The sequence below is a fragment of the Cricetulus griseus genome, chromosome 2, assembly GCF_003668045.3.
Source record: "Cricetulus griseus strain 17A/GY chromosome 2, alternate assembly CriGri-PICRH-1.0, whole genome shotgun sequence".
In the NCBI taxonomy this organism is placed as follows: Eukaryota; Metazoa; Chordata; class Mammalia; order Rodentia; family Cricetidae; genus Cricetulus; species Cricetulus griseus.
The window spans coordinates 169,091,240-169,119,014 of NC_048595.1; the positions used below are offsets into that span (position 1 = coordinate 169,091,240).

The following is a 27,775-nucleotide window of genomic DNA, read 5'->3' on the forward strand; positions in this document are numbered from 1 at the left end:
CATGTAAATGGGGCTAACCCTCAGCCACCCACTGAGAACTAAATCCAACAGCTTTCCCTTTGAAGATTTTCCTTTTTCTTGGGGTTTTGTGTAGAATTGGCAGCCTAATTTGTATTCTGATAAGACATATATGGTACTCAAGCGGATTTAGTTGAGCTAATTTAAAGATTCGTAAGAAGGATAAAGAAAGCATAAAACTGACTTTGCCTAGTTCTTCTTTAAAGAAAAATCAATAGCAGGGTGTTGAGCAACTACGAATATTATATTTTGTTGTTGTTAACCAATGCTACTTCCTCAGCCCCTAAGTGCTAGGAATACAGGCAGGAGCTACTTCAGCCCTCTGACTCATATTTAATTAGAGAAGTTGTTATATTTTAAAGTCATATTTGTCATTGCTAGTATTACATTAAATAAAAATTTTCCAAGTCATCGCCAGAATTAAATGTTTGACCTTGCAACATCATAGCCTGTGTCAATCCTATGTGTGAATTTTTAGTACAGAAAATACTTCAATTCTCAATAACTATTATGCTCTGATTTAATACCTGTCTGTTCTATTCTTGTTTACAAATATACTCTTACTGCTATGCTGAGTTCTCTCAATTTTACTAGAAAAACAGAAAGTTGAATATATTAAATGAATTTCCAAACCAGTTAAAACTTGTTTAAGAAAGGTGAACTGAATCTATTTAAGAATTAAAAATACAGGAGCTGGAGAAACGAACTGATTAAAAGTACTGGCTGCTCTTCCAAAGGACCCAGGTTCAATTCCTGGCACCCACATGTGGCTCACAAATATCTGTGGCTGTAGTTCCAGGGGATCTGCAACCCTTTCTGGCCTTCCTGGGCACCAGGAACACATGTAGTACACAGACATACATGTAGGCACAAAACCTGTACACGTAAAATAAGGTTTAAAAAATTAGAAAAGAATTAAAAGTACCAAGGATATGAAGGTCAAGAGGACATTCTTATTAAAAAAAAAAAAAAAAGGCTTATAGCTAGCCCTTTCTGAAATAAGATTTGTCCATTAAATTTTTTGTAGGTAAGTATTATTTTGTTCTCTATAGTTATTTTTTGGGGGGGAAAGAGTTGGCTAAATTTCATATTGGTGACTGTCATTCCTTGTTCTTTCTTGTTTCTGATGCTTTATTTGATGGCATAAAAATTGACTACCTGCTATCTGGAATGTATGGCAGTAGGCATATAAGTCTTAAAGATATACTATCTGTTGGAGAATGATAGGTATTGTGATGTCATAGAATATATTACCATAATAAAAAGAACTGTCCATTAGTAGTTTTAGGACTTTTAAAAAGTGAGTACTTTTTCCTTGTTATTCTGTGTATATGTTGAGAAAATTTTTGTATATGTATTTCCAAGCACATAGTAGGTATTCAAGTTTTTTTTCTAAATCATTCATGAAGTGATTAACAGTAAAGATTATAGAAAACATTCAGTGCTTAAATAGGAAAACTTATTGTTGATAGTTTTATTAATGACAATTTTATTTACACATTTGTTTTTATTGCTTAGTCATTATCCATTGGCACTGTAACATTTTGCTTTTGTATTGCAGTATTTAATGGAAATGAATAACTTGTTTTGAGAAAACCATGGCAAAATCAAACACAAAACACAGAGTTTGTTCCCGGGAATCTTCAGTAACTTCTCTCCTGGCAAGCTGCAGCCTAAGTGGTGGTAGTTCCTCCAGCTCTAATAGCTCTTTTCATTATAAGGACAAATTGTACAGTTCTGCTTCTGAGGCTTTACAGGCCTATATTGATGATTTTGATTTAAGCAGAGAACATTCAGGAGCAAACACTGGCAGAGTGAACATTGATGAAGAGTCTGGTAATATGCTACGATTTTCCAGCTATGTGCATAAACCAAACAATGGTATGCTTTAGTCTTTAGTCTTTCTTGTAATCTTTTGTGTCCAGTGTTTAACATATTAGAGAGATGTGCCTTATAAAGTTGGATTTGAATAAAGATAACTTATATTGCTGAAGTCTTGATATGTTCTAAAATGGACTGCATACTTGTCACGATCCCAGGGATTTTTTTAGTTAAGATCTTTTGACCTTGGAGAGGACACCAGTAAATATAATCAAAAGTGGCCGATCCTAAACTCTTAAGCCTTTTTTCTGTGGCACAATGGAAAGAATATTGCTATTGTTGTCTTAACAAGCTAATGCCTAAATAATCCCAATCATTCTGAGTTTATGCTTGCTCAGTTTCAGCTGGTCAGAAAGGAATATTGTTTTTTTCTAATCATTTGTATTCTATGGATCAATAGTCACAATGTATTAAGAGTCTGTCCCTAATAAAGCTTTCATGAAGACCAGTCTAGAAAAATGAGTGTTTGACAAACACTCCACTGAACACGTGCAGAAGAATATGGAGTGGGAAAGATGTGGGTGGTATATTCAAGAAGAGACCTAGGGAAGCATTCTCTGTGTGGCCATGGCATTGCAGGGTGACTAGGATAGAGGAAGCAAATTGTGTTTCCACTTGGTTTAATAGCACACTTCTCCTTATGTGGTATTCAGTTTTCAGTAATCAGCCTTACTGTGATTGTATTAATGTGAAAGGAATGTCCTCATTTGGAAAGTTGAGAAACAGTAAGTTACAGAACACATACCATGTCAGCTGATTGAGATATATATAGAAATTAAACACTGAAGAGGTATGAAAAAGGATGTTTTATGTTTACCACTTTGTATGTTTAATATTTCCATTCAAAACTAATAATAAAGGGAAAGCACCGAAAAGATTCTTAAATTTTTAATTCTCATTTACTGTTGACTATTACATATGATAAAGAAAGTAATCAGAATTATGCTTTGCTTTTCAGCTTTTGAAAATCTTGATCACAAACAGCACTTAAACTCTTTATGCTATAGAAGAGAAACTATTAATGATATGGACTCCATTAGCCTAACAACTGATGATTTGTTAAGACTTCCAGCAGATGGATCTTTTTCCTTCACTTCTGTTATACCTGGTCACCGACCAAGTGAGAAAAACAAGAAATACATTGAAAGACAGGATTCATCATCGGACATTAAAAAGAAACCAAATTTTCATATAGACTCTACTCCCAAGAGCAAGGATAATGTAGTTACTTGTGATGTATATTCAAATGTAAATGGAAAGAAATGTGGTAGGCCCGGAACCCTAAAACCTGTGAATAGAAATAATAAACGTGTTTTGGAATCATCTTTATCCATTCCTAAAGAATCATCTTTCAAGGACAGTTCAAACTATGGTCCTGAAATGAATTATCCAAGATGGCTCACTAGCCAGAAATCCGATCTTAATATCTCAGGGGTAACTAGTATACCAGATTTTAAGTATCCAATTTGGCTTCACAATCAAGACTTGCTACCTGATGCAAATAATCAAAGTGTTTCTAAATTACTTAATGAAGATGAATATTCCCCTGTGCATAGTTACCAGAAACAAAGAACTACTCAGCTTACAAATGAAGTAGATGGTTTTGAATATTCTTTTCAACCTGTAAACTTTACAGATTCCTTCATCGAGAATAAAGGATTAGTTAACCAATGTAAATGTGATTCTGAAAATGGCCAGTGTCATTGTGAGAATCTACTTCTCCCAGGACAATCCCCAAAGCCATTCTGTGGTAATATTTTGTTTTTAGTCTTTTAAAACGAAGGATATGTTAAACTTTAACATACTTTGTCCAAGTATTATGATGTAATAGCATTTTTATAATGTGAATGATGAGCACTTTAAAGCTATAGTAGTACTCTGTTTCCTTATTTAAAGTATCTTACTCTGTCCTAATTTGCTGTCGTATATGTACACATTCCAAATACTTTATTTCCTGTTGACTGTGAGATGTCTTGAGGCTTCTGCTTTTTTCTTAAAGAGTGTTTTTAAAATTAGGTGACAAAATTGAATTGCTTATCCTGAAGGCCAAAAAGAATCTCAGGCAGTCTACTGAAGACTTAGCAAAGCCTGTGGAGAAGGATGACAGCCCTTGTTCCTTAGACAAGCTTGAAGCAGAACGATCATGGGAAAATGTCCCCGTTACTTTGTAAGTAAGTGACATTGTTTAGTGCACCAAATGAAAAAGTGCTGTGTCCACATCAGATTTGCTTTCCACATAATTTAATAATAATTAACAGTGATATGATCCAGCTTTCATATTGTTTGAGTTGTACTTTTCATTTGTTAATACAAGATGGTGTAATGTTTCATATGTATTCATAAAATACATGCTACATGTTCATTTTGTTTTACTGTTGAATTTTGAATTGTGTGTATATATGATTGTATATAACTATATGTGTGTATATATAATGGAACTTGACAAAAATTCTTTTGCAATTGGAGTAGTATTACTGAATTCTCATTACTTTTTAAATACTAAGTCTTCCCAACACTTGTTATTTTTAAGTCACTGCTCTCATGAGATGACGATACATTCTTAGATATGGTCTGTTGTAGTTTGGAGTGTTCTTTTCATTTGTATGCTCAGTTTTCCCATGACACTATTTTTGGGAATAATTCGAAAAGTGCCTACACACCTAAGATGAGCAGGGTGTTGATCAGCGCTTATATAAGGAAGTTTTTCATTAGTGTATTTACTCTATCTGGATTCACCAGAAACACAGTTTTGGTATCTGTTCTGTGTCTTAGTAGATTGTCTTCTGGAATTCCTGGATCCTTTTTCCTTTTTTTTTTTTTTTTTTTTGCGACAGTGTCATACTCTGTAGCTTAGGCTGGCCTTCAGGTCTCAACCCTCCTCTATCAGCTGGCTGAGTATGTGGGTTCTTTACTGTTGTTTCTCAGTTAAATACTTCAATTTGGGATACAAACGGTGACTGTCATCCCATCTCATCTCTTACTGTTTCCTTTGATACCAGTGTAAGCTCTTCATATTTTGAAGAAGGAGAAATGATAGGGTTGTTAAAACGTTCAATTGATTTGAAAATGGAAGTACTCAGGCTAGTTTCTGACCGAGGGTGATTACTCATAAAACTATTTTCTCCTTTTAGTTTTATTTCAACATTATCTTTTTCAAAAGGAATTTATAACTATCTTATTTAATGTTAACTTCCTTCATTTTTCTCATTTCCTAGTCAATTAGTCTTTGTGTTAGTAAAGAATAGATACAATGCTTTGTTTTCAGTTGAGACCAAAATGAGGAATAAATATTGGAGCTGATTAAGAATAGAATTTTTTGAATGTATTTACCGTATGTGTTTTGCATTTAGTGTTCTAAAAGGTAGAATGTAGATGCTGGAGAGATGGGTCAGTTGGTGAAGTGCTTGCACAGGACTTGAGTATGGAACTGTAGCACCCATGTAAGAAGCCGGGTATGGTGGTGTGCACCTGTAATCCCAGGGCATGGGGCAGATAAGAGGATCTCTGGGTTTATAGGCAAACTAGTCTTGCTGATTTGGAAAACCATGGTTCAGTGAGAGACCTTCAAAAATAAGATAGATAATAATAGCTGAGTGCTTATGAGATTGATCATGGGCCAAACACGTCCAAACACTCACAAAAACACACACACACACACACACACACACACACACACACACACACACACACGAACATAATCAAAATCAACTAATTATATTTTAAACAGTATCTAAAACTGTACTGTTGAATGGTGAGTGAAAAGACTACCCAGACTGAGAAAAAGCTTATAGCAAAGTATAAGTTAGATATATCAACAAGGAAGTGCTTCTTACAAAGAAAACAATAGGCATGCAGTATTTGAATTTTAAGTAAAGATTACTGCATATTGTGTTTTTAAATTAGAAGTATAACTTTATAGTGATATTTAAAGAAATAGGATAATTTCATTTATTTCTTTGACAAGTAGAATTTAAATTTCGGAATGTTTTATTTCTTGTGAGTACTTTGCTTTTCAGAACATCAAGAAAGCAGTGACTACTGAGTATATAAGGCACATAAAGTATTAGTTATTTTAGAGTACCTCCATGAAATAAGGATAATGTAGATGATACTCAGGATTAAACAGGCAAATTACTTGAAGTCATATGGAGGTGGGACTGGGATTAGAATTTTCAGTTTGGGATTTGGATTTTTTTTTTTTAAGATTTACTTATTTATTACGTGCTATGCCTGTATGCCTACAGCCCAGAAGAGGGCACCAGATCCCACCAGATCTCACATGGTTGTGAGCCGCCATGTGGCTGCTAGGAATTGAACTCAGGACCTCTGGAAGAGTAGCCAGTGCTCTTAACCTCTAAGCCATCTCTCCAGCCCCAGGACATAGATTTTAAAATTAAGTTTTTTTTTTTTTTTTTTTTTCTCAGTTTTTCCCTGTGTCAATAGCAGTTCTGGAGGTGGGTTTGTCTTGTCTAGAAGTTGGAGAACATAAAATTGTCACTGAAGTAAAGGCTCTGCTGAGTTTTTGAGTTTTCTGATTATCATTAGATAGTAACTTCTTTGGCGTGTATGCATGTCATGGGGAATTGAACTCAGAGCCTCCTGATGCTAGGTTAGGACTCTGCCACTGAGCTACACTCTCAGCTTTCCCAATATTTACTTGGAGAAAATGTACTTGTCAAGCACATGAACTTCTGAAGCTACCTATAGCTGGGAGAGTCAGTTGAAGAGTAGTAGTTTACTTTATATATGTATTGTCTGTAAAGCTGGAAAGGAGAAGCAAGGAGTACACGACTGCTGAATTCTGATACTGGTGTAGGGATAAGATGGGGGACTTAATACATAACTTTAATATGAGTTGTATCTGTAACATTAATTTTTTGTTCACAACTTCAGATTGTTAAGTGTGTGCCTGTGTGCAGTTCCAGTGTTGTGGAAGCCACAAGAGGGTGATATGCTGGCACTGGAGTTCCAAGTGGCTATGAGCCCCATGATGTGGGTCCTCTGCAATCATAGCAAGTGCTTTGAACTGCTGCGCTGTCTCAACATCCTCTCTTGTTTTATATAATGCCTGCTTTTTAATCGTTGAGAATTTAATTACTGCTTGTATCCTTTAAAACCTGTTTAGCAAATCTCCTGTACCTGTTAATGCTGATGACAGTCCTCAGCAAAGTTCCGGGACGCAATGTATTGATGAGATTCTTGAAGACTCTTTAAATGATGAGAACCAGGTGAGTAAAGTTACTCTTTATAGTGAAAGAAAGTCCGTTGTCAATTTGTGGATACTGATTTCTGTTTTTTATTATTTTAAAACAACAAAAAGTTCCCAAATCCATTTCCCCCCAGCATACCCACAAAACCATGACTAATTATTTTTAGTATTCTAAAGTACAAGAAACTAGAGTTGAATTATACATGCAGCTCGAACTGTTGTTACATTGTGTCCCCCTACCTCCACCCCTGGAAAACATAAAGGAGCGTCAGTTCTTCAATAGTATACATACCATAATAATTTAAATTGTTACCTTATTTTACAAAGTCCATTTATATGTCTTACAAATACAAATATACATGCATGCATTTAAGAAATGATATATGATTTGAATTAAAAGTATGAGTATGACTGACACGTTCAAGGATTATCAGAATGAGTCAGTGTAGCTCCATCAGAAGAAGCAAACAAAAGAATGGTAAAAAGTCAGCTACATGGCTAGGAGATTTATGAAATAGAAAATGCAATGAGACACTAGAGAAGGAGTAGAGAACTCATGCAGGAGACCATTGCAATCTGCAGAAAAGTATGGTAATGATTTGAGTAGAATGGGCACATTGGAGGTGGCCAGCAATTGAGATGTGTCTTGAAGGAATCCAAGATAGTCTACACAAGCAGCTAGGTAATGACATTATTTAGTAAAGGAACACTGGTAGAGAAACAAATGTTAGGACAATTTTTAAAGTTTGGGCAGATCCTAGATAGTACTTTACTATCCATACTCTGTCTCTTTGCTTGGTATCCGTTTCCTTTACTGTAGAGATGCTCATGCCTTCCCTTTTATCTTGGACTGGCTTCCAAGGTTCTGTTTTTCCACACATGTGATTTTTTTGTTTGTGTTTTAACCTCCTGAGTCTCCTGAGTCTCCTCTCTCTCCGGGAGGAAATGCTTCAGTTTTGAGGAAACTCCCATCCCTCACCAGTAGCACTAAGTTGTTAGGACACAGCATTGTAGCATCACCAATATTAAGCAATCCAAGATAGAGGAATACAGGTTAAATTGACTAAAGCCCATTAGTTTGTCACTAGTAATTATGTGGAGTGTGTTCTTAGGCCACAAATTACTTAAAGTATAGAGGTAGCAAATGAGTGAGGGGCAAGGGAAGAAGCAAGGTAAAATATTGGGCAGGAAAAGTAAGTAGAGGAGTAGAGAAGAGTGTTTTGGAAGGAGAGAGAAAAGTTCAAGAGATTAAAAAAATAATAGAAGAAAAAATGAAGATTATTTCCCAATAATGAAGAACTTCATAACTAAAATTAGACAAGTATAATATAGAACAAAAACAATAAAAGTATTAAATGCTTTTCTTAATAAAATAAAACAAAACCAATATAAAGTCAAAATTGTACTAAACATATAAAGGGGAAACATGAGGCAAAAAACCCCCCAAAAACCTTTTCTCTGAAAAAAATATTATAAGTAAAACTAGGTAAGTATATTGAGGAGAGTAAAAAATAGAAACATAAAGTAAAAGGAATAGCTAATGAATAGTACAAAGAGAAAGGAAACGTGGCGCAAAAAAGGAAGGGAAAGAAGAGAAAGGGAAGGAGGAAAGAGAAAATAAATTTGCATTTGGAATGGCTTTCTGGCGGTCAGATATTGGAGACTGTCAGCTCTGTATGTGGGTAGAGGGTCATCTGAACTCTGGACTCTTAGCATCTTTCCTGATTGGACTGGTACTGAGCTTGTGTTGAATAAGAGTGGGATGTCTACTAGAGCTGTCATGTGTTGTGCACCAGGACCTCTGCTGCCCATACTTTTTTTTTTTTTTTTTTACCTCTGAGACAGGGTTTCTCTGTGGCTTTGGAGGCTGTCCTGGAACTAGCTCTTGTAGACCATGCTAATCTCAAACTCACAGAGATCTGCCTGCCTCTGCCTCCAGAGTGCTGGGATTAAAGGCATGGGCCACTAACACCTGGCTTCTGCTGCCCATACTTAGATCTGCAGTCTATTTGTTAGGTACATTTGCCCGCTCTAAGTTCTTCTGACTCAAAGTGTCTAATATTCTAGCTGGGAAGGAAGTATCAAATATTTTTTCAGTACAGAGAGAAGGCAACAAGATTCATGTGAGCTGTTGCTTTTATAAACTCTTAAACATTAACCATTCTGTTAAAGGGATGTGACTGTATATTATTAGTTTGCTAGAACTTCAGAGTTCAGCAGTAAATCTCACCACTTCAGAGTTACACTTGCTAACCTCAGACTCTTGACTATCAGATTCCAGTATTTTTCTCATTGATGAAGCTACTTAGGATGGCTCTCCTTCCCCCTGTACCCAGCTGATGTCTGCATCTTATCTGTCTGTCTGTCTATTTATTTACTTATTTATGTATGTGGTTTAGTAGTGTCTAGGCCTCTTATTCTCCATAAAATTCTCCCAGTATCTATTTCAGCAGCAGGTTGAATTTAGGCTCGCACTTTAAACAAATAGGTGCTATGGCAGTTGGAATGATAATGGCCCCCACATTTTCATATGGTTGAGTTCTTGGTCCTCAGCTGACAGAACTGCCTGGGAAGGATTAGGAGGTATAGACTTGTTGAGGAAGTGTGTCATTTTACTCTTGGGCTTTGAGGTTTCAAAAGACTTGTGCCATTCCTAGTGTGTTTCCTCTCTGCATCCTACTTGTAGATTAAGATGTGAATTCCCATCTATTCTTGCTACTGTCATGGGCTCTAACCCTCTGAAACTGTAAGCCCAGACAAATGCTTTCTTTTATAAGTTGCCTTGGTCATGGTAACAATGCAACAACAAAAAAAATGCCTAAGACTAGTAGCCTCTCAAGATGTCAGTGTAGCAGGGATGCTCTCCATCGCTCCTCAAGCCTAATAGAGAAGTCAAAAAAGAAGTTAAAACTTCTAGCCATTTCGGTAGCTTGAGAGAACTGTGATCTGATCTCATGGATAAGCAAGCTTGTCCATGTTCACTAGGATTACCTCACTTACCTTGTGATGAAGCTTCTGTTTCCTACTAGTTACCAGAGGGCTGTTGGGCTTGGCTTATTTCTTTCCACTGAATTACCTTTCTGTTTCTCTGCACTGCTTAGCTGTCCTGTCTTATTTTCTCAGTTTCCATAGGCCAGTCTTTGTTCTCCTTGGGATAGGGCCTGTTTTTTTCTTGTTCTGATACTTCTCCATAATCAGCTCACATGGAGGCATCTTTTAGTATGCTACTTAGAAGAGGTTTAATTAGTTTTTTGAATGTGTGAAACATGGCTGGATCGGAGGAACAAAAATGATCTTCTCAGAGACATTCACTATTAGATTTCAGTGATAGGTGTCAGAATATTGAATGATGAGTACTGATGTTCAGCCTAACTGAATCTTTTTTTTTTTAGTTTTTCGAGACAGAGTTTCTCTGTATAGCTTTGGAGCCTATCCTGGCACTCGCTCTGGAGACCAGGCTGGCCTCGAACTCACAGAGATCCGCCTGCCTCTGCCTCCCAAGTGCTGGGATTAAAGGCGTGTGCCACCAACACCTGGCCAGTCTAACTGAATCTTTAACTGTTGCTTTTTCTGAGCTGTTTCTTATTGTAGTTAAGTATACTTGACATAAAATGCCATTCATTTTTAAGTATATAGTTCAGTGACATTTTTAATAACTTGATATTATTGCAACCATCACCAATAACTGTGTCCAGAACTTTTTCATCTCCCCAAACTAAATCTCATTGCCTTTTAAGCACTAACTACCCATTCCTCTCCCCACCTCCTGATGAAAGGAATATGTTTTCTGTAACTGTGAAATAGCTTCTTTAGGAACCTCCTAAGAAATGCCATGAGCCAGCGGCACTCAGAAGGTGGAAGTAGGATTGTGAGTTCCAGGCCATCATAAGGTATAAATTCCCAAATAGATGAATAAATTAAATATCCTTATGACTATCTTCAAAGAATTGACTACCCTGTATACTTAAGTACTGTCATGCTCTTTGAATACATGTAAAATTAGCACATTTGGTTGTTAGGTCTTTAAGTGGAAGGCTCTAAAGAGGTAAAAAGAAAGCATCTCTGTATGAAAATGTATACACATGCATGCACACACATATACACTCACATGTATAATTGAACACAGGTCTATATAAGAGGAAAGGTAGTGTTTCTGAGTTCAGCTCATTTTACTCTACATGATTTCCAGTTTCATTCATTTTCTTGTAAATGTGATTTCTTTCTTTGTGCCTGAATAAACTTTTGTTGTGTTTATTTACCACATTTTCTTTATATATTCAACTGTTGCTGGACATCAAGGTTGCTTCCATTTCCTGGCCATTATGAATAGTAGGGAAGTACACATGAATGTGCAAGTGTCTCTGTGGCATGTTTTGTAGTTCTTTGGGTATAAAACAAGAGTAGTAGCTGGGTCATATGGTAGTTCTTTTTTCAGTTTTTGAGGACTAATCGTTCCATTTACATAGTGACTGCAAAATTGGTACATTTTCAAAAGCCAGTGAGTAAGGTTTCCTCTTTCTTTTATCCAGACCAGTGAAAGCATACATGAAAGTGTATTGAGAAAGATTTATTTGAAATCTAGTTCTCACTCAGTTGGTAACTAATTTCTTTGAAAAGAACATTTTGGTTTACCTGGATTCTGAAGACATTTTTGTCCAAAAGCTGTGGTTTTAAGATGTTAAGTAAATATATAATATTAATTTTAAAATATCAAGTATTAGGAGGAATATGCTAAGCTGCTTATTACTATTTATATTCACCTGGAGACTAGGTATGGAGAGGTGGTAAGTTAGTAGCTTTGATTTTTAAGAATATTTTCTTTGATTGGTCTTCGCCAGTGGAGTGATACTGGTTGTATCAACAACACTCCAAGTCAGGCCCATGCCTAGGAGTAGTTAGCCAACACACAACACACACACACACACACACACACACACACACACTTTTTCTTTGAGAATTTTATATATATATAATGAAATACTTTCACCCTCCAAATCCTCCCATATGCCCCCAACATGTGCCCCTCTCAGCTTCGTGTCTTGTTTTCTTTTGTTGTTATTGTTGTTTGTTTCAGTAACACTAAATTCAGTTAGTGCTGTCCATATGTGATGGGTGTGACATCATCCACTGGAGCAGAGAAACCTACCAATGGCCACATCCTTAAAAGAGAGTGAATCTTCCTTTCCTAGAAACTATCAACTTCTGGTCACTCTTCAGTAAAGGATGGGGCCTGGAGATCGTTTATGTCATCTATGCTGGGATGTTGTCTCCTTCTTCTTCTCTAGCTCTGGTACATGGAACCAGAACTGTTGTGAGCTCCAGAGGACAGCACAGCACACCTCCCTTTCCTTCAGCTCTTTGTTTCCTCTCCCATGGTGTTCCCTTAGCCATGTGGCACTACTATAGATGTCTGAGAATTCACTCTTGTATTCTCATCATTTTAACTAGTTTCACATCTCTCCATTGACTATACTGTCCACTGAGAAAAGAAGCTGCACTGCCAAGGCCGAGAGCAGCTCAGGTCTTAGCTTATAAATATAAATGTGTAGAAAGCAATTTAGACAGCTTGACCACTTAGCAGAATAACAATAGTAAAGTTCTGCTTTAGAACTGTGACCTCCCCTAGCCATGGGCTGCTGACCAGACATCATAAAATTCCCTTCTGTGGCACATTCCTCAAATCCAGTCAGAAAGCACTATCCTGTAGCAGTCATGGTGCTACTATACTGGTAGGCACATCTTTTTTGGCTGGTTGAGCAGCTTTCAGAGTCCAGTGCTAGGTGAGATCACAGATAACAACAGATTTGATTTTTAAAAACACCAATTTTAATACACTGTCTGGGTTTTTGCATTAATTCTTTGTTGAGGAATATTATACAAACAATGTACTTTTTTCTTTTTATACTTGAATAGTTTAATTTTATCATCTCATTTAACTTTAGAGCTCTACCCTATCTGGAGGCAAACATCATGGTCCTGTTGAAGCCTTGAAACAAATGTTATTTAACCTTCAAGCAGTACAAGAAAGTTTTAATCAGAATAAAAATACAGATCCAGAAGAAGAGTTTATACAAGTAAGCATGAACTTAAGAATTGATATGTACAATTTTATCTAAAATTGTATGTTATTTTTCTCATCACAGTGGCATGATATATAACATAAACATGATTTATTTTGACTTGTAGTTTCAGAGCTTTTAGTTCATAATCTTTGGCTCCACTGATTCTGGGCCCATGATGGGCAGAACATCAAGGAATCAGGAGCATGGTGTTAGGGAGTAGGATGGGGAGGGGCTGTGCATCTCATGATTCTACTAAGGCAAAAGAATCAGGAAGGGACTGGAGACCAAGTGTAACCTTTGAAGGCAGGCCCCAGTGAGCAACTTCCTTCAGTTAGGTCCTGTCTCTCAGTTCCTACAACTTATCAAAATAGTGTTCCTGGTTGAGGATCAACACTTGAGCTATAGGAGCATTCATATTCAAACTAACAGATTTCATCAGATTGTTTTAGACCTACCTCTAGTAACATGTAAATAAGCATGCCACCATAGTAATGTTGAAGAATTGTGTTATAATTATAGATTTTTTAAGAAATTTTTACTCACACCTGGTATTAGACTTTGAAAGTGGTTCTCTTTTTTTCTGCTTCTGAGCTATTTTGTTCTGCTTATTTTATGTTTACAAGTCCAGCATCCTGTTTAGAGATGCTGCTGCTGCCACCGTTATAGTATGAAAGAGGCACCAATGCCATGTTTAAATATCCTGCAGAATTAATCTGTCTGGCTTCTTACAAATACAAAACCAGAAAATGGTCTCACTGTTAGACTTCTCCACCTTTCTACTTCAGAAAAGCAAATTCATTTTTGTTACCATGTGTTTATTGGCACTTCCCAGGATAACAATTTTTTAAAAAATTTATGTATTTCTTAGAAATTTTGAAAAATTGTTCCTGCTTCATGCTTTCTGTAGAGGATGAATTTTCAAAGTACAGGACCATAGAGTTTATATTCTGCTATATCTCCTGGCAGTGAACTCTAACTGCCACTTACTAACAAGTGGGACATGAATATAAACCAATTAACCTTTTTACTTTCAGTTTTATTTTCTTTCTTGTGACAAAAATTTTGATATTTCTTATGTAATACAATACCTTAAATAGGTATAGATTATGTAATAGCTAAGTCAAGCTAATTGGTATATACCACCTTCTATAGGTATTTTTTTTTTTTTTATCATGAGAACATTTAGAATCTCCTTGAAAATTTCAAGCCTATAATACATTATTAACTATTACCACCATAGTTAGATAGTGGCTAATTTGAACTTATCCTTCCTGAGTGTAATTTTATAAATCAGCGTTAGTATCCCAACCTATTTGTTTAAATTACAGTATTCATTTTTTTTCTCCTGGTGCTCTAATCATAGCATTAAGGTATAGTGTAACCCATCCTTCACTAACTCTTTTAAACATTATTGACACATAACCTCTTATGTGAAAAGTAATTTCATTGTTTTAATTTAGAAAGTCTTATTTTACATATCAATCTCCCATCCTCTTATGCTCCCCACTGATCCCCCCAACTCATCCCCACTCTCTCCCCAAGGACTTCATCAAAGTCTGTCATATCATTTGGGGATGGGTCTGGGCCCTCCTCCATGTATCTGGGCTGAAACAGTATCGCTCTATAGGGAATGGGCTGCCAAAGTCCATTTGTGCACTAGGTATAAATACTGGTTCCACTGTTAGAGGTCCCATAGACTGCCCAGGCCTCCTAACTGGCACCCACATTCAGAGGGCTTGGTTCAGTCCAGTGTTGGTTCCCCAGCTTTACAACTGAGGTCCTTGTGCTCTCAATAGGTCAGGTCAGCTGTTTCTGTAGGTTTCTCCTGCACAGTCTTGACTGCTTTGCTCATCCCCATTCACTCTGAACAACTGGATTCCAGGAGTATGGCTCAGAGCTTAGCTGTAGGTGTCTGCTTCTGCTTCTATCAGCTACTGGATGAAGGCTCTAGGATGGCAATTAAGGTAGTCATCAGTTTTATTACAGGGGAAGGACATCAAAGGTGGCCTCTCCACTACTGCCTAGATTCTTAGTTGGGGTTATCTTTGTGGATCTATGAACATTTTCCAGGTGTCAGATTTCTCTTTAAACCTATACTGGTTCCCTTCTCTTTTTCCTACTCCTCCACCCCATGCTTCCAATTTGCTCAGGAGTTCTTGTCCTTTCCTTTCCTGTGAAGATGTAATTTCAAGCTAAAGTAAGATTCTTTAAATTGTGCATGCTTAGAAGCATATTTTAGAAGAACTGAGTCTAAGTAGTTGTAGTTTTAGAATGAATAAAAAATGAAAGTACTAATTGTTCTCCAAAAATAATTTGGCATAACAATTTAATTTTTTTTTGTTTTTAAAAATAGGTGTCAGAGGATGATTTTTCTACATTACAATTAAAGGAAAATATGATTCCTATTACTAGGTCTCTTCAAACGTAAGTATTCTTTACTGATATGAACAAACATCTATTTCAGTCATTCCTTTGACAAAAATCAGGGAGGAATTCAGTAGTTCTAAGAGTAAATGTATGGCAGGCATATTTAAGCTTCTTGTAGCATATTGTTTTTAAAATTTATTTTAAAATGTGGAGTGTGGCCGGGCATTTGTGGTGCACGCCTTTAATCCCAGTACTCGGGAGGCAGAGGCAGGCAGATCTCTGTGAGTTCGAGGCCAGCCTGATCTCCAGAGCGAGGATAGGCTCCAAAGCTACGCAGAGAAACCCTGTCTCGAAAAAACAAAAAACAAAACAAAACAAAACAAAAATCTGGAGTGTGTGCTTATATGGTGTGTGTGCGTGCATGTGGAGGCCACAGGTCAACACTGATTGTCTTCCTTATTCATGGAATGCATTATTTTTTAAGAACACTGCTTTCTCTTTAACCTGTACCACTTCCTATTTAAATAGTCCTAAGGACTAAAAAGATATTCTTTAAAATGTAATGCATATGCCTGGCTGTTTCTCTTTTCATTTCAGAATAAAACTCTTGTAGATATAACAATAATTTGTTATGAAATGAGCCCATCTAGTCATAAATGCATCATTACTTAACATACGTGAGGCTGGCTAGATGATTCAGTGGGTAAAAGCACTTACTGCCAAGTCTGATGATCTGATTTCAGTTCCTGGGACCCATGTAGTGAAGGACAGAACCTAGTCTTGCAAATTGTTCTCTGACTTCTACACAAGTGCTAGGGGCATGCTTACACTCACATGCATGTACATACACACAAATACATATGTAAAAGATACTTTGTAACATGAATAAATAAATGACCCAGAGACAGATATTGGGGTTCAAACTTCAAGCTGAAGAACAGAAAAGCAAAGTAGTGGGTCACTAGCTCCTACCACTACCTCAGGCTGAATGGTCTGATCCTGCTGCCTTTCCTCAGTATGGCTGGAGAATTCTCAGTGTGGCTGGAGAATGAGTGCCTGCTACTGAGACCTTGCTCCTGCCATATATAACTCTCTAGTGCTGGGACTAAAGGTGTGAGCTATAATTCTCTTTTAGACTGATTTACTCTTATGTAGATCTGGGTGGCCTTGAACTCATAGAGAGATCTGTTTACCTCTTAATCCTGAGTACCACCACCACCTAGCGGCTGGTTGCTGGGATTAAAGGTGTGTGCCTGGCTTCAATGGCTTGTGGCTGACTTTGCTTTCCTAATCCTCAGGCAAGCTTTGATAAAAATCATAACTAATATATCACTACAATACTTCACACATCTGAGGTAGAATAATGTTTTATATAACAGTACATTAAATTTTTTTAGTCATTTTTTCCTAAATAATAATGAAATGAACACTACAAGTTGTTTCTCTTGTCAGGCAATAAGGGTTCTTTATGTTTGTATTTGGTTATAGAAATATGAAATGTGATGGTCTCTGAGCATTTGGAGGAATGGTATGAAATAGATTCCCTGTTTAGGTTTGAGCACTCCTTTATTTGTTTATTTGCTGCATGTTGGCCAGATGTGGGCCTCTGTGTTAATCACCATCTACTACAAAAAGAATTTTCTCTGATGAAGGTTGTTTGAAGGGTCATTAGGAGTCAGTGTAATACTGTGTATATTTAGAAGAGTAATAGTAGCAGGTTCTCCCCTAAGGCCTATGGCCACCTAACCATGAGTTGTGGCCATATTAATGGAAACATATTAATTATGTGGACAAATATTAATTGATCAGTGGACCTTAAATCCGATAGAAAGTGTTTGGTTATTCCTGTAACATTCATGACACTATTATAACAGTGGCATATCTTGCCAGACTCATAGGGTTTACAATTAGGTAGGATTGTCTCCTTAACATGCATAGTGTGTTTCAGTACTGTGAATACTAAGCAGTAGGGATGAAGCTTTCACATTGGTATTAGTTTCATTTCTTTGTGTTCTATGACTCAATTATGTGATGTTTTCATCAATAGGGTTTTACCATCAACTTCTGGAGGGTAACCAAGAACAATGGCCATAACCTAATATTTGAGGGATATTGTAGTACTTCACAGACAAACATTTTGGGAAGAGATAACTCAGATATGACTTTTGGGTTTTCTATTTTATAGCCTATGGTGTCTAGGAAAGGCATTGTCCACTGCAAATGGGTAATTCCATATAAACTCTTTATATATGCATGTGTATATTTTAGGAAGCTTCTATAAGTCTTAGATTTCTACAGTTTTTCAAGGTTCTTCAATGTTACTCCCTATACTCCTTTTACCTTGCTTGCCCATCCACTACCCCACTTAATCCTTCTTGCTCTATTAGTTTCCATTCATCCCCAGCTGTTTCCTATCTCCTTTCCTTTGAAACCCCCTTCTACACATGACTCCTTACTAGTTGAAACATATGTCAAGATTCAAAGCTACTATCTACATGAGAGAACATGTGACAGTTTTCTTTCTGGGTCTGAGTGACTTGACTCAATGATTATTTTCAGCTTCATCAATGTATCTGAGAATTTCATTTTCTTAAGAGCTGGATATTACATTATCCAAGGTACTACATTTTTGTTATCTGCACATCTAGGCTAATTTCATTTCCTGGCTATTGTGAAAAGAGCAGCAATGAACATGGATGAGCAAATCTCTCTATAGTAAGATCTAGAGTCTTGAGTATATGTCTAGTAGTGGTATACCTAGATCATATGGTACATCTGTTTCTCAGTTTTTGAGGAGCTTCCATATTGGTTTCCATAGTGACTGTACCAATTTGCTCTGGCACCAACAATGCATATGTGTTTCTTTTTCCATATTCATTCTATCATTTGTTGTCATTTTTAAACATCTTAGCCATTCTGACTAAAGTAACATGATATCAGCTGCTTGTATTTCTTCTTTGGAGAACTGTTATAATTATGTGCTTCAATTAAAATGATCTTTTTGGATTTACTTTTGTTTTTATGTTATGTTTATGAATGTTTTGCTTACATGTGTGTATATGTATCACATATGTACGTAGTCCCTTGTGAAAGTCAGGAGAAAGCATTGGATTCCCTGGAACTGGAGTTGTGGATGATTGTGAGCCACTATATAGGTGCTGGGAAACGGACCCAACAGGTCTTCTACAAGAAAGAGTACAGGTGCTTTTTAATCCACTGAGCTGTCTTTCTGGTGCTAACTGGGTTGTATTTTTGGTGTTTAGGCTTTTTGAAGTCTTCATGTAGTCTAGACACTAAACCTGTGTCAGCTGTATAGCTGTTACAGATTTTTTTTTCTGCCTCCATAGACTGCCTCTTTACTTAAAAGGTGGTGTCCTTTGCCATAAAGAAGTGTTGTAGTTTCATGAGGTGTCAGTTGTTAGTCTTAATGCCTGTGCTCCTAGGTTTTCCTGTTCAGAAAGTTCCTTCCAGTGCCTATAAGTTTATTTCCTAATTCTCCTCTATCAGATTCAGGTTATTGGGTCTAACATTGAGATCCATGTATTTGGAATTGTTTTGTGAAGGGTGAGAGATAAGGATTAAGTTCCATTCTTCTACATGTAGTTATTGCGTTTGACTAACACTATTTGCTGAAGATGTGGTCTTTTATCTATTGTGTATTTTGAAAAAGAAATCTAGATTGTTAATGTATGCATTATTCAGCCTTATTGGAGAAGTTGTTTTCCTTCTCAATAAAAAATGAGTTTTACTGAGAAGTTTTACTGATTTTTTTAAGTGATATTTTAAAAATTTAAGCTATCTTTACTGTAAATATTAAATGAATTATGTGCCTTGCATCCTAGGTGACCCATATAGCATGGCAAAAGAAAAAATACTTTTGCAGAATTGCTGGGAAAATTATATGAAAAATATTTTTATTAAATATGATATATGCAATACTTTTTATTAGGCTTAGGCATATTAAACTAAAAATTGAATATCAGATATTTCAAGCAAATATTTATAGAATGTTAAATTATTTTAGTTCTCACTTGTTCAGATGTCAAAGTTTTATGTTTTTCTGTAACTTCATTTTGAAGTCAATAAATAATGTAATCACTATTTCTTGCTTTCTACATTGGTTACTCAGTTCTCAATCCTGGTTTATAATGTACTTTTTGCTTTTTTAATGAAGGGCCCTACAACATTTATCACGCCTGAGAGACCTGGTCGATGATACCAGTGGGAAGCAGTCACCAAAAATGTGAAGAGGAAAATAAAACTTAAACCACAATAAACAGTCACCATACAATTCATTGTGTACTTTTGCTATTACTTACATTTACAAAGTAAATATAAACCATATATTTTTCTATGACTACATCAAGTATATTTCTAACAATCTAAACTTGGAAATATTCATAGGCCTGATTTCATACAAAACCATGACTGGAAAGACACTAAAATATGTCCTGAAGTAGTATTTGGATCTTCAGACCAGAAAATGTTTAATATTCAAAAGTGGGTAATTTCCTTCCTTGCCATTGATCTGGACCCAGCTTTTATTGACATTCTCATCATTTGCCATTTAGTTATTTGATGTTAAGGAACTATTTAGTCTCTACCCTAATTTTATATTTGTGTGTGTGTGTACTAAATGTATTTAAGCAGCTTAAGGAGTACCTTAAATTGTTGTATCATATGGGATTTTGTTATTTCTAAGATTTCATAAATTGAATATTTAAGATGTTATATTTGTAAATGACAATGATTTACAGTAGTTGGTGGCTCAGTGCTAATGGGATATTTCTTTTATTGTGATACTAGGGAACCTCCTTATTTAATTAATGCTTTGATTCTTTGTAAGATAATCTTGACAATACTTGAGAGCTCACAAATCGTTTTAGAGAGTATTTTGAGAATTTAATATTTGATATGTAGTTATTGTCTAGATTTTAGTTTCAGATTAATCATAATCTGTTAAAAGCTATAACTTTATGACAAATCTGAAACTAAACAAAAAATGAGTGTGGAAAATCTGAAAATGGTTGTAGTTTAAAGCTATTTCCTATAGTTTTCTGAATAGTTTATCTCTAGATAGAACTGAACAGAGCTGTGTTTTGCAGTTTCTATTGAGTATTAATATTTAAAGTAAGTAGGAAACATCTTCATCAATGAAACTAAAATTTATGTAACAAAGCATAAGTAATGCATTTAAAAATGATGAAATTAAAGAGTATGTTGTATATGATCAAATACTACAAATTAACACTTTACCCAAATGGTTGTATCTTTAATAAATAAGTTGGTTGTTATGTAGAATTTCTAAGCACATATGGTTAAAGAATTTTTTTTCTCAAGCTATTAAGTCACCATTTAACATCACATGCTATAGATATAGAGTAGACCATGTCTTTTTGTGTTCCCTAGCCAGTGAAGTTTCCAACCTATTTGTCTGACTAGTTTGAGAAGCTCTTACCAGTAGATTTGTTAGCACTAAGAAGATCTCATTGCTGCTGACTTTCTGTTTTGTGGCATGTTCTACTGCATAGCAAATGGCTTATGTAACCAAATATAGAGTTACTTTATAGATTAAGTTATGCCTGGCTTTTAAAAGGAAGATTATAGCAGGATTATGTCAGGTAGGTCTGGGAGAGCCATTTCACTTAGTGAAATACACTACAATTTCTAAAGAGAGATCCAGGCTCTTAAGTTCCGATTACATATTAATTATATGTTTGCAACACATAATATAGCCTGTTGCTGGAAAGCATCAGCAAAGACATGGTGTGGAAATGCCTGATGAACACTCATTTGCAAGAACATATCTCTGATACTAAATATAACCAGCTCATTCTAAAATTATGTTACAATGCATATTTTAAAGCAGTTTTATATTACCAAAGGAGCATTGCCTTTTTCTTTTATAATATATATGAAGAAAGGTAGCTGTTACCTAAATAAAAGGAATTGATTGAATCAGTTATTAATCCCAACTTAAAATATATATATAGGAGAGACAACTGAAAAATAAATCTAAATGCTCATGAAATTCTGTAAAACAATCATTGAGTTTACATGTATAGTTAATATTACAGAGATTTTTCTTTAGAGTTTTGGAGGAAAATGTCAATGCAGAGGTTGCTGAGTTTCGAATTTAAATTAGATAATGAGAAAAAACTAGATTTTAAAGCTATATTATAAATGTAAAATTGTATTAATTCATCACTCATTTTTTAAAGTATATTGGGAAAATATTAAATAGTAAAAAGGAAGGGGCTTCAAGGTTTTGAGCATAGCAGATTTAAAAATCAAAGGTGGGGTGTAGTGGTGCACTTGGGAGGCAGAGGCAGGCTCATCTGTGAGGCCAGCCTGTTATACATAGTGAATTCCACCACACTCAGAGTTACATAGTGAGATGCTGTCCCTCATAGCCAAAAAAGTTAAAAAAAAAAAAAGTCACAGGGTATGGAGAGATGGTTCTATTGATGAAGTGCTTGCTGCTCATGTGCAACTTATGTTTAAAAAAAAAAAAGCCAGGCATGGTAAAAGTATACCTTAATTCCAGCCTTGGAGAGGCAGAGAGGAGGACTCCTACAGCTTGCTGGCCAGTTTTGGAGTCTAATAAGTGAGTTCCATGTCAGAGATACTTTCTTAGTAAGGGACACAGACATTCCTGAGGCATGACACCCAAGGTTGTCCCCTGGCCTCCACATTTGCATGCATATGCACTTAAGGTAGTTTCAAAATATTTGAGATCAGGGATTAAAAATATGAACAAATACAGTCAAGCCTGAAATATACTGTCCTTACTATCAGTGTGAATTCATCATTCAGCTTCATAGAGATTTCTGACTGAATTCAGGGCCTATCTCCTTGAATTTGCTTTGGTATATGTTTCTGTAGCCAGGTTATTTTTTGGGGGGTTTTCTGGTACTTATTATTTTGTTGTTTTGTACTTAATGTTCTAGTCTAATATCTTTTTACATGCAGTTATAAAATAAAATTCTCAATTAGTGAAGAGATGACACAGAACCTAGTTAAGTTTGCTTCCAAGCACCCAAGTTAGGCAGCTCACAACCATCTGTAATTCCAGTGCCAAGGTGTCTGGTGCCCTCTTCTGATCTCTCAGGGCACCTGCACACATGGCATTCACTCATAAACCTGGAGTCCATTAGATGGCAGATAAGGTTATTATGTTGGCCACATCTGATCTCATCTTTAGTCACTAGGCAAATAGCCATTTTCCACAGTTCAGAAAAGCTGTTGATAATTTATCTTAGTTTTGTTTCCTGTTGCTGTAGTAAAATAGTCTGATGAAGGAAGGTTTTATTAGCTCAGAGTTCAAGATAGCATTCTGTCACTGACAGAAAGTCAAGGCAGCAGGAAGTTGAGGCAGCTAGTCACATTGCCCCCAGAATCAGAAAGCTGAGAACCAGGGATGTATGCTGCTGCTGCCACCAAGCTGTCTTATTTTATTCAGTCTGGTGTCCTCTGTTTAAAATGAAAACGAGTCTTTGTGCATAAGTTAAGACAATCTCCCCAGGCATGCTCAGAAATCCATTTCTCAGATTCTAGGTCTTATTGAGTTGAATATACCACCATTACAGTGAGTGAGTGCTCACAAAGAGAATCATGGAGAGTGAACAGGAGCTGGCCAGAGTCTAAGGGAAACTTCCAGCTTGGCATTGGAAGACATAAAGGACGGCATATTCTGGGGTAGAGATTGGGACAGGGTGCTAGCTCATATCTTTTGCCATACTCTCTTTACTGATAGAACAGTTGCCAGAAATCAATAGGAAAAGCTACTTCATGATAAATTTGCACTGAAGGTCTTTAAAGTATTTGCTAATACAGTTGTTGATCAGGTAGATCAACTAGAGTAGGGCATTGCTCAGAGGAAACATGAAATAGCTTTCTACTCTTGCCTCCCTTGTTTTGTGGTGGTGGTGCACGCCCTTAATCCCAGTACTCCGGAAGCAGAGGCAGGCAGATCTCTGTGAGTTTGAGACCAGCCTGGTCTACAAGAACTAGTTCCAGGACAGCCTCCAAAGTCACAGAGAAACCCTGTCTTGAAAAACAAAACAAAAATGTCATGTTACTTAGAGAAATCAAAGAACAGTGAAAAAGTTTGAGCTAGTGTTTTCAAACACTAATGAATCTGATAACTTCATGAGATAGAAATCTGGACCTGTGGCAAGAATTCTGCAGTTTTTGGTGACTGGAGCATGGAGTACATGTTTCCATGTTCTTGTCCTCTTATTTAAATAATTGACCATACAGGTTCACACAGCTTTGTAAAAGGAGGAGGATGATTTGATTTGGAGACAAGTGATAGTACAATTAAAGGAGGATGTGCTGTGAAGAGTGATTGCAAGGATGTGCTGTGATCACAGGAGAATATGATGTAAAAATTGATCACAAGACACATGAGTGAACATCCAGGAGCCCCAGTTACTGTTTAAAGTTGTCTTTTGTGTGGCTCGAGAGGAAGAGATGGTTAATAAGGGATATAGTTTGGGTGGTTCTCTGTTTCGATTAGGTTATGTAATCAGTTCTGTACTGTGTATGCCCCTTCCCATAATGTTATCTGATTTTAATCACATGCATGCCATATGCATATGCATAGGCATATGGTGATAAATGGGATTCTTCCTGAAAGGTTACTAATGAAAACAGTTTTTCTTTTTACTTCTCATGCACCCCCAGTCAGTTGAGGTTGAATTGGCCCTTCTCGTCAACATACGTGGATACCTTAGGAATACACTTGAATGCTCTAAATTTGATTATTTCCGGGGTGGCAAAACTACTATCATTCAAAGATGGTAGTTTGTGTAGCCTGATACAGATCAGGGGTTGAGGGGGTTCCAAGTGCATGCCTAGAGAGGCGTGTGTGTTCATATACATGCAAGCAAAGGAACTAGGCTTCTTACAAGAGTAGGTTTGTGCATAGCCCCAAGTCAAATGGGGGTCTCAGAGTACAGAGTTGTCTCCCCTCTTGCGTACCTCAGAGTTACATAAGTGTTTTCCTGAAACAACATCAGGTGCAAATATAGAACATTCCTTTTATTAAGGTGACCATTTAACTTTCCTGTAAATATTTTTAGAAATAGAAAATTCTCTATAATTGGAATTCTTTGTTTTTATTCTTGCCTCAGTTAAGCTGTGGTTTGCATTTCTTTGGCACCTACAGATCATTTATAATTTTACTTGCCAAGATGGATCTCACATATATTTCAGTATTCCTACTATTAACAAGTAATGTTCAGGTGAAGCCTTTAATTTCTAAATTATTTCATGGAGTGAACTTTTGTTATTATATTACTTTTTTTTTTCAGTTGCCGCCTATTTTTCAATGTTGTGGGTTTTGTTTGAAATGCGACTCCAGAAATCTAAGTTTAAGTAGAATGAAGTAGATTCTGAATTTGATTCTTACACAGTTTGTTACTGTGCCAGATGGGAGATGTGTGAGAAACAAGGGAAGTATAGTGAGAGAGGTGACAACAAATAAGAAGGTATGTGAGTTCGTGGGTGGCTTGGCTACATAGCTAGACCCTGTCTTTAAAAGATAAACATGATATAAGATCAAACAGCTAAACCACCTGGGATAATGTTCTTCCAGGATGAAATGCATGAGTTGATCTAGGTGACCAAACTTGGGTTTTCCATAAAGGAATCAGGTAAAGGTGCATTTATTCTTGATAAAAGCCATAAAAAGACTTGAACAGAGTCCAGTACAAATACAGTGGTAAAAAAAGGGTATGTCCTGACTTATATGGGAGGAATCTGGGCTTCACTATCAGGTAGATTTCCGTTATGATTATGTTATTTACAAGCCCTTCCTTGTACACAAGTAAACTTGATCTTCTTGCTCTTTTTCTTTTTTTTTTCTTCGTCTTTTTTTTTTTTTTTTTTTTTTTTTTTTTTTTTTTTTTGGTGATGGGGGTTGAACCCAAGATCTTACTAGTGCTAGGCAGATTCTGTGCTACTGAGGTATTTGCTGACTCTCCCACTCCTTTAGTTTTAAGGGTTAAATGAGAAAAGGTATGGCTGGCACTTGTGATCTCAGTAAATACTAGCTGCCATGGTGTTGGTGTTGATGTATTTAACCAAGGGAGGCACTAGGAATAAGATCAGGCTACTTATTCCCTTGTACCTCCTGATCTATTCACCAGGATCACATATATTACAAACATTAGATGCCAGTGCATCCCTTCTCAGTTTTTAATACTTTACTATTATAATAAAATGTAAGTTTCTAACAGCATTAATCTCCCTTGTAACATGGCTACAACTATTTTTTCATCTCCGTAAACCAGAACATTTTCTTGCACTCCATTTTCTGTGATCCAAATTTAGTCTTCCTCTTCTTACATAACTACAAATATGCTCTTGCCTCCAGACTTTTGTACCTTTCTCTCCAACTAGATAGGCTTATCCCAGTTACTCCATGCTTGCTGTCATCAGATGCCTGCGTAGGGCCCTCCTTACCAAACAGCCTTTTTACAGTTGTCATTTGTTCTCTACCCCTTTGTTTTTCTTCAGTTGAAGTTGATGGCAGGGACTTTACCTCATTCATTGATCTGTATCCACCAAATATAACAGTGCTTAGCCCCATGAATATGTATTTACTGAATAGTAGAGGCAGAAAACATGGCTTGAGGGGCCACTTGAGACATCTACTAACTTGTGCTAACTTGTGCTTGCAATAAATACATTTTCTTTCTGTCCAGGAGCTAGTTTCTTGTAAAAGATAACCGCAGCAGTGTACTATGTTCATTTTTTATATAGTAATATAAGGTAGACTTTTGTAATCTTTTTGTTTAGGGACAAAACAGACCTGTTCATGGGCTTTGTACAGCTCATCAGAAAAGAACAGTTTTCATTATGTATTTATTTTTGTTTTTTCAAGGCAGCGTTTCAAGGTAGCCCTGACTGTGCTGGGAGCCTTGAATTCAAAGATCTGCCTGACTCTCCTTCCCAAATGCTAGGATTAAAGGTGTGTGCCACCATGGCCAGATAAATAGTGTTTTTTTAAGTGGTTGAAGTAAGAAATGGAAACAAACTGAATGCCCTTCAATGAATGACTGGATAATAAAAATGTGGTATATGCACAGTGGAGTACTATTCTGCTGGGAAGAAACAAAGGTAAATGGATGGACCTAGAAAAGGATATGATGAGTGAGGTAACCCAGACCCAGAAAGGTAAAAGCCTAATATTCTTATCCCAGCTCCAAGTCTTCGGATGTGATTTATTACATGGAATACTTGCAGAAAGCAGGAAAATATGAAGGGATTGGATGCTTGAGAATATACCAGGATACAGAATTTAGAAGGGGCTGGAGGGAGGAAAGCGAAGGAGGAGAGTGATATGGTTATATTTTAACTAAGAAGGAACAACTCCAACTGGGGTATTGGGGAATGAGGTCAATATAGGAAGAGGAGGGAGGGGGACAGGTAACATCAAGGTCATTAGATAAAGCCTCAGGAAATCATTTAACAAAATTTATACAATACATATAAGTCTCCCCTCCCCACACTCATGTAGGGTTGTTTTGTAGAATTTTTGGTGTTCTTAAACTTATAAACTTTTAAAAGAAAAATTATTTTGGATTTTTGTTTCATTTTCCTAGTTTTCTTTCATGTGCTTGTGTGTGTGTTGAGTAGGGAGAGAGAGGGAAGGAAGGAGAGAGAGATAGAGAAGGCCATATGTAGCCCAAACTTAGCTCAGACTTCTTGCTATCTTGTCAAGGATGGCTGCTTCAGCCTCTCAAGTGCTAGGCTTACAAGCACACACCCCCAGGCCAGGTTTCAGGATGGATGAAATCTAGAGTGCATGCTGGGCAAGCACTCTACCAACTGAGTGCATACTCAGCCCAAGAAATGATTTTAAAGAACAAGTCTGTAGTGACTATAGTTAAATTTCTCCCAAGGCCCCTTGTTGCCTCCAGTATTGCAACACCTTTCTCAAGGATGTTTCCTTTTCCTTACCACCCACCTGCCAAATGTTCCAAGTGTCGTTTTCCTGCTTCCATCTTTCAAAACACCTACAATTGTGTGATATTACACTGGGCTAGATCAAGTGTTCCTACAGTCCATTCTTAGAACACCGTCTGTTTCACCTGAAGTGCTCATTTCAATTGACTATAATTTTTTCTTAAGTGAGACTTCCATTGCCAGGTCTGATTACACAGAGCAGACACCATGGCAATGGCACTCAGTAGGCTTAAATGAACAAATATTGACTCTTACATAATCT

The 27,775-nt window shown here is 36.5% G+C and overlaps 1 protein-coding gene across 3 annotated transcripts in view; it reads left to right on the forward strand.

The window, feature by feature from the left end:
- CUNH18orf54 (chromosome unknown C18orf54 homolog) overlaps positions 1 to 27,775 on the forward strand; it is a 53,495-nt gene that overhangs the window by 293 nt on the left and 25,427 nt on the right. Inside the window, exons 2-8 of one of the 3 annotated variants that reach the window (XM_035440069.1) lie at positions 1,580 to 1,899; positions 2,858 to 3,649; positions 3,916 to 4,066; positions 7,025 to 7,127; positions 13,051 to 13,182; positions 15,524 to 15,594; positions 19,712 to 20,838. In XM_035440069.1, coding sequence (XP_035295960.1) covers positions 1,617 to 1,899; positions 2,858 to 3,649; positions 3,916 to 4,066; positions 7,025 to 7,127; positions 13,051 to 13,182; positions 15,524 to 15,594; positions 19,712 to 19,784 — 1,605 coding nt within the window. In that variant the 5' untranslated portion in view covers positions 1,580 to 1,616 and the 3' untranslated portion in view covers positions 19,785 to 20,838. Of the gene's footprint in view, positions 1 to 1,579; positions 1,900 to 2,857; positions 3,650 to 3,915; positions 4,067 to 7,024; positions 7,128 to 13,050; positions 13,183 to 15,523; positions 15,595 to 19,711; positions 20,839 to 27,775 lie in introns of those variants that run through there. The other 2 variants (XR_004768323.1, XM_027402646.2) reach the window with 2 other exon arrangements.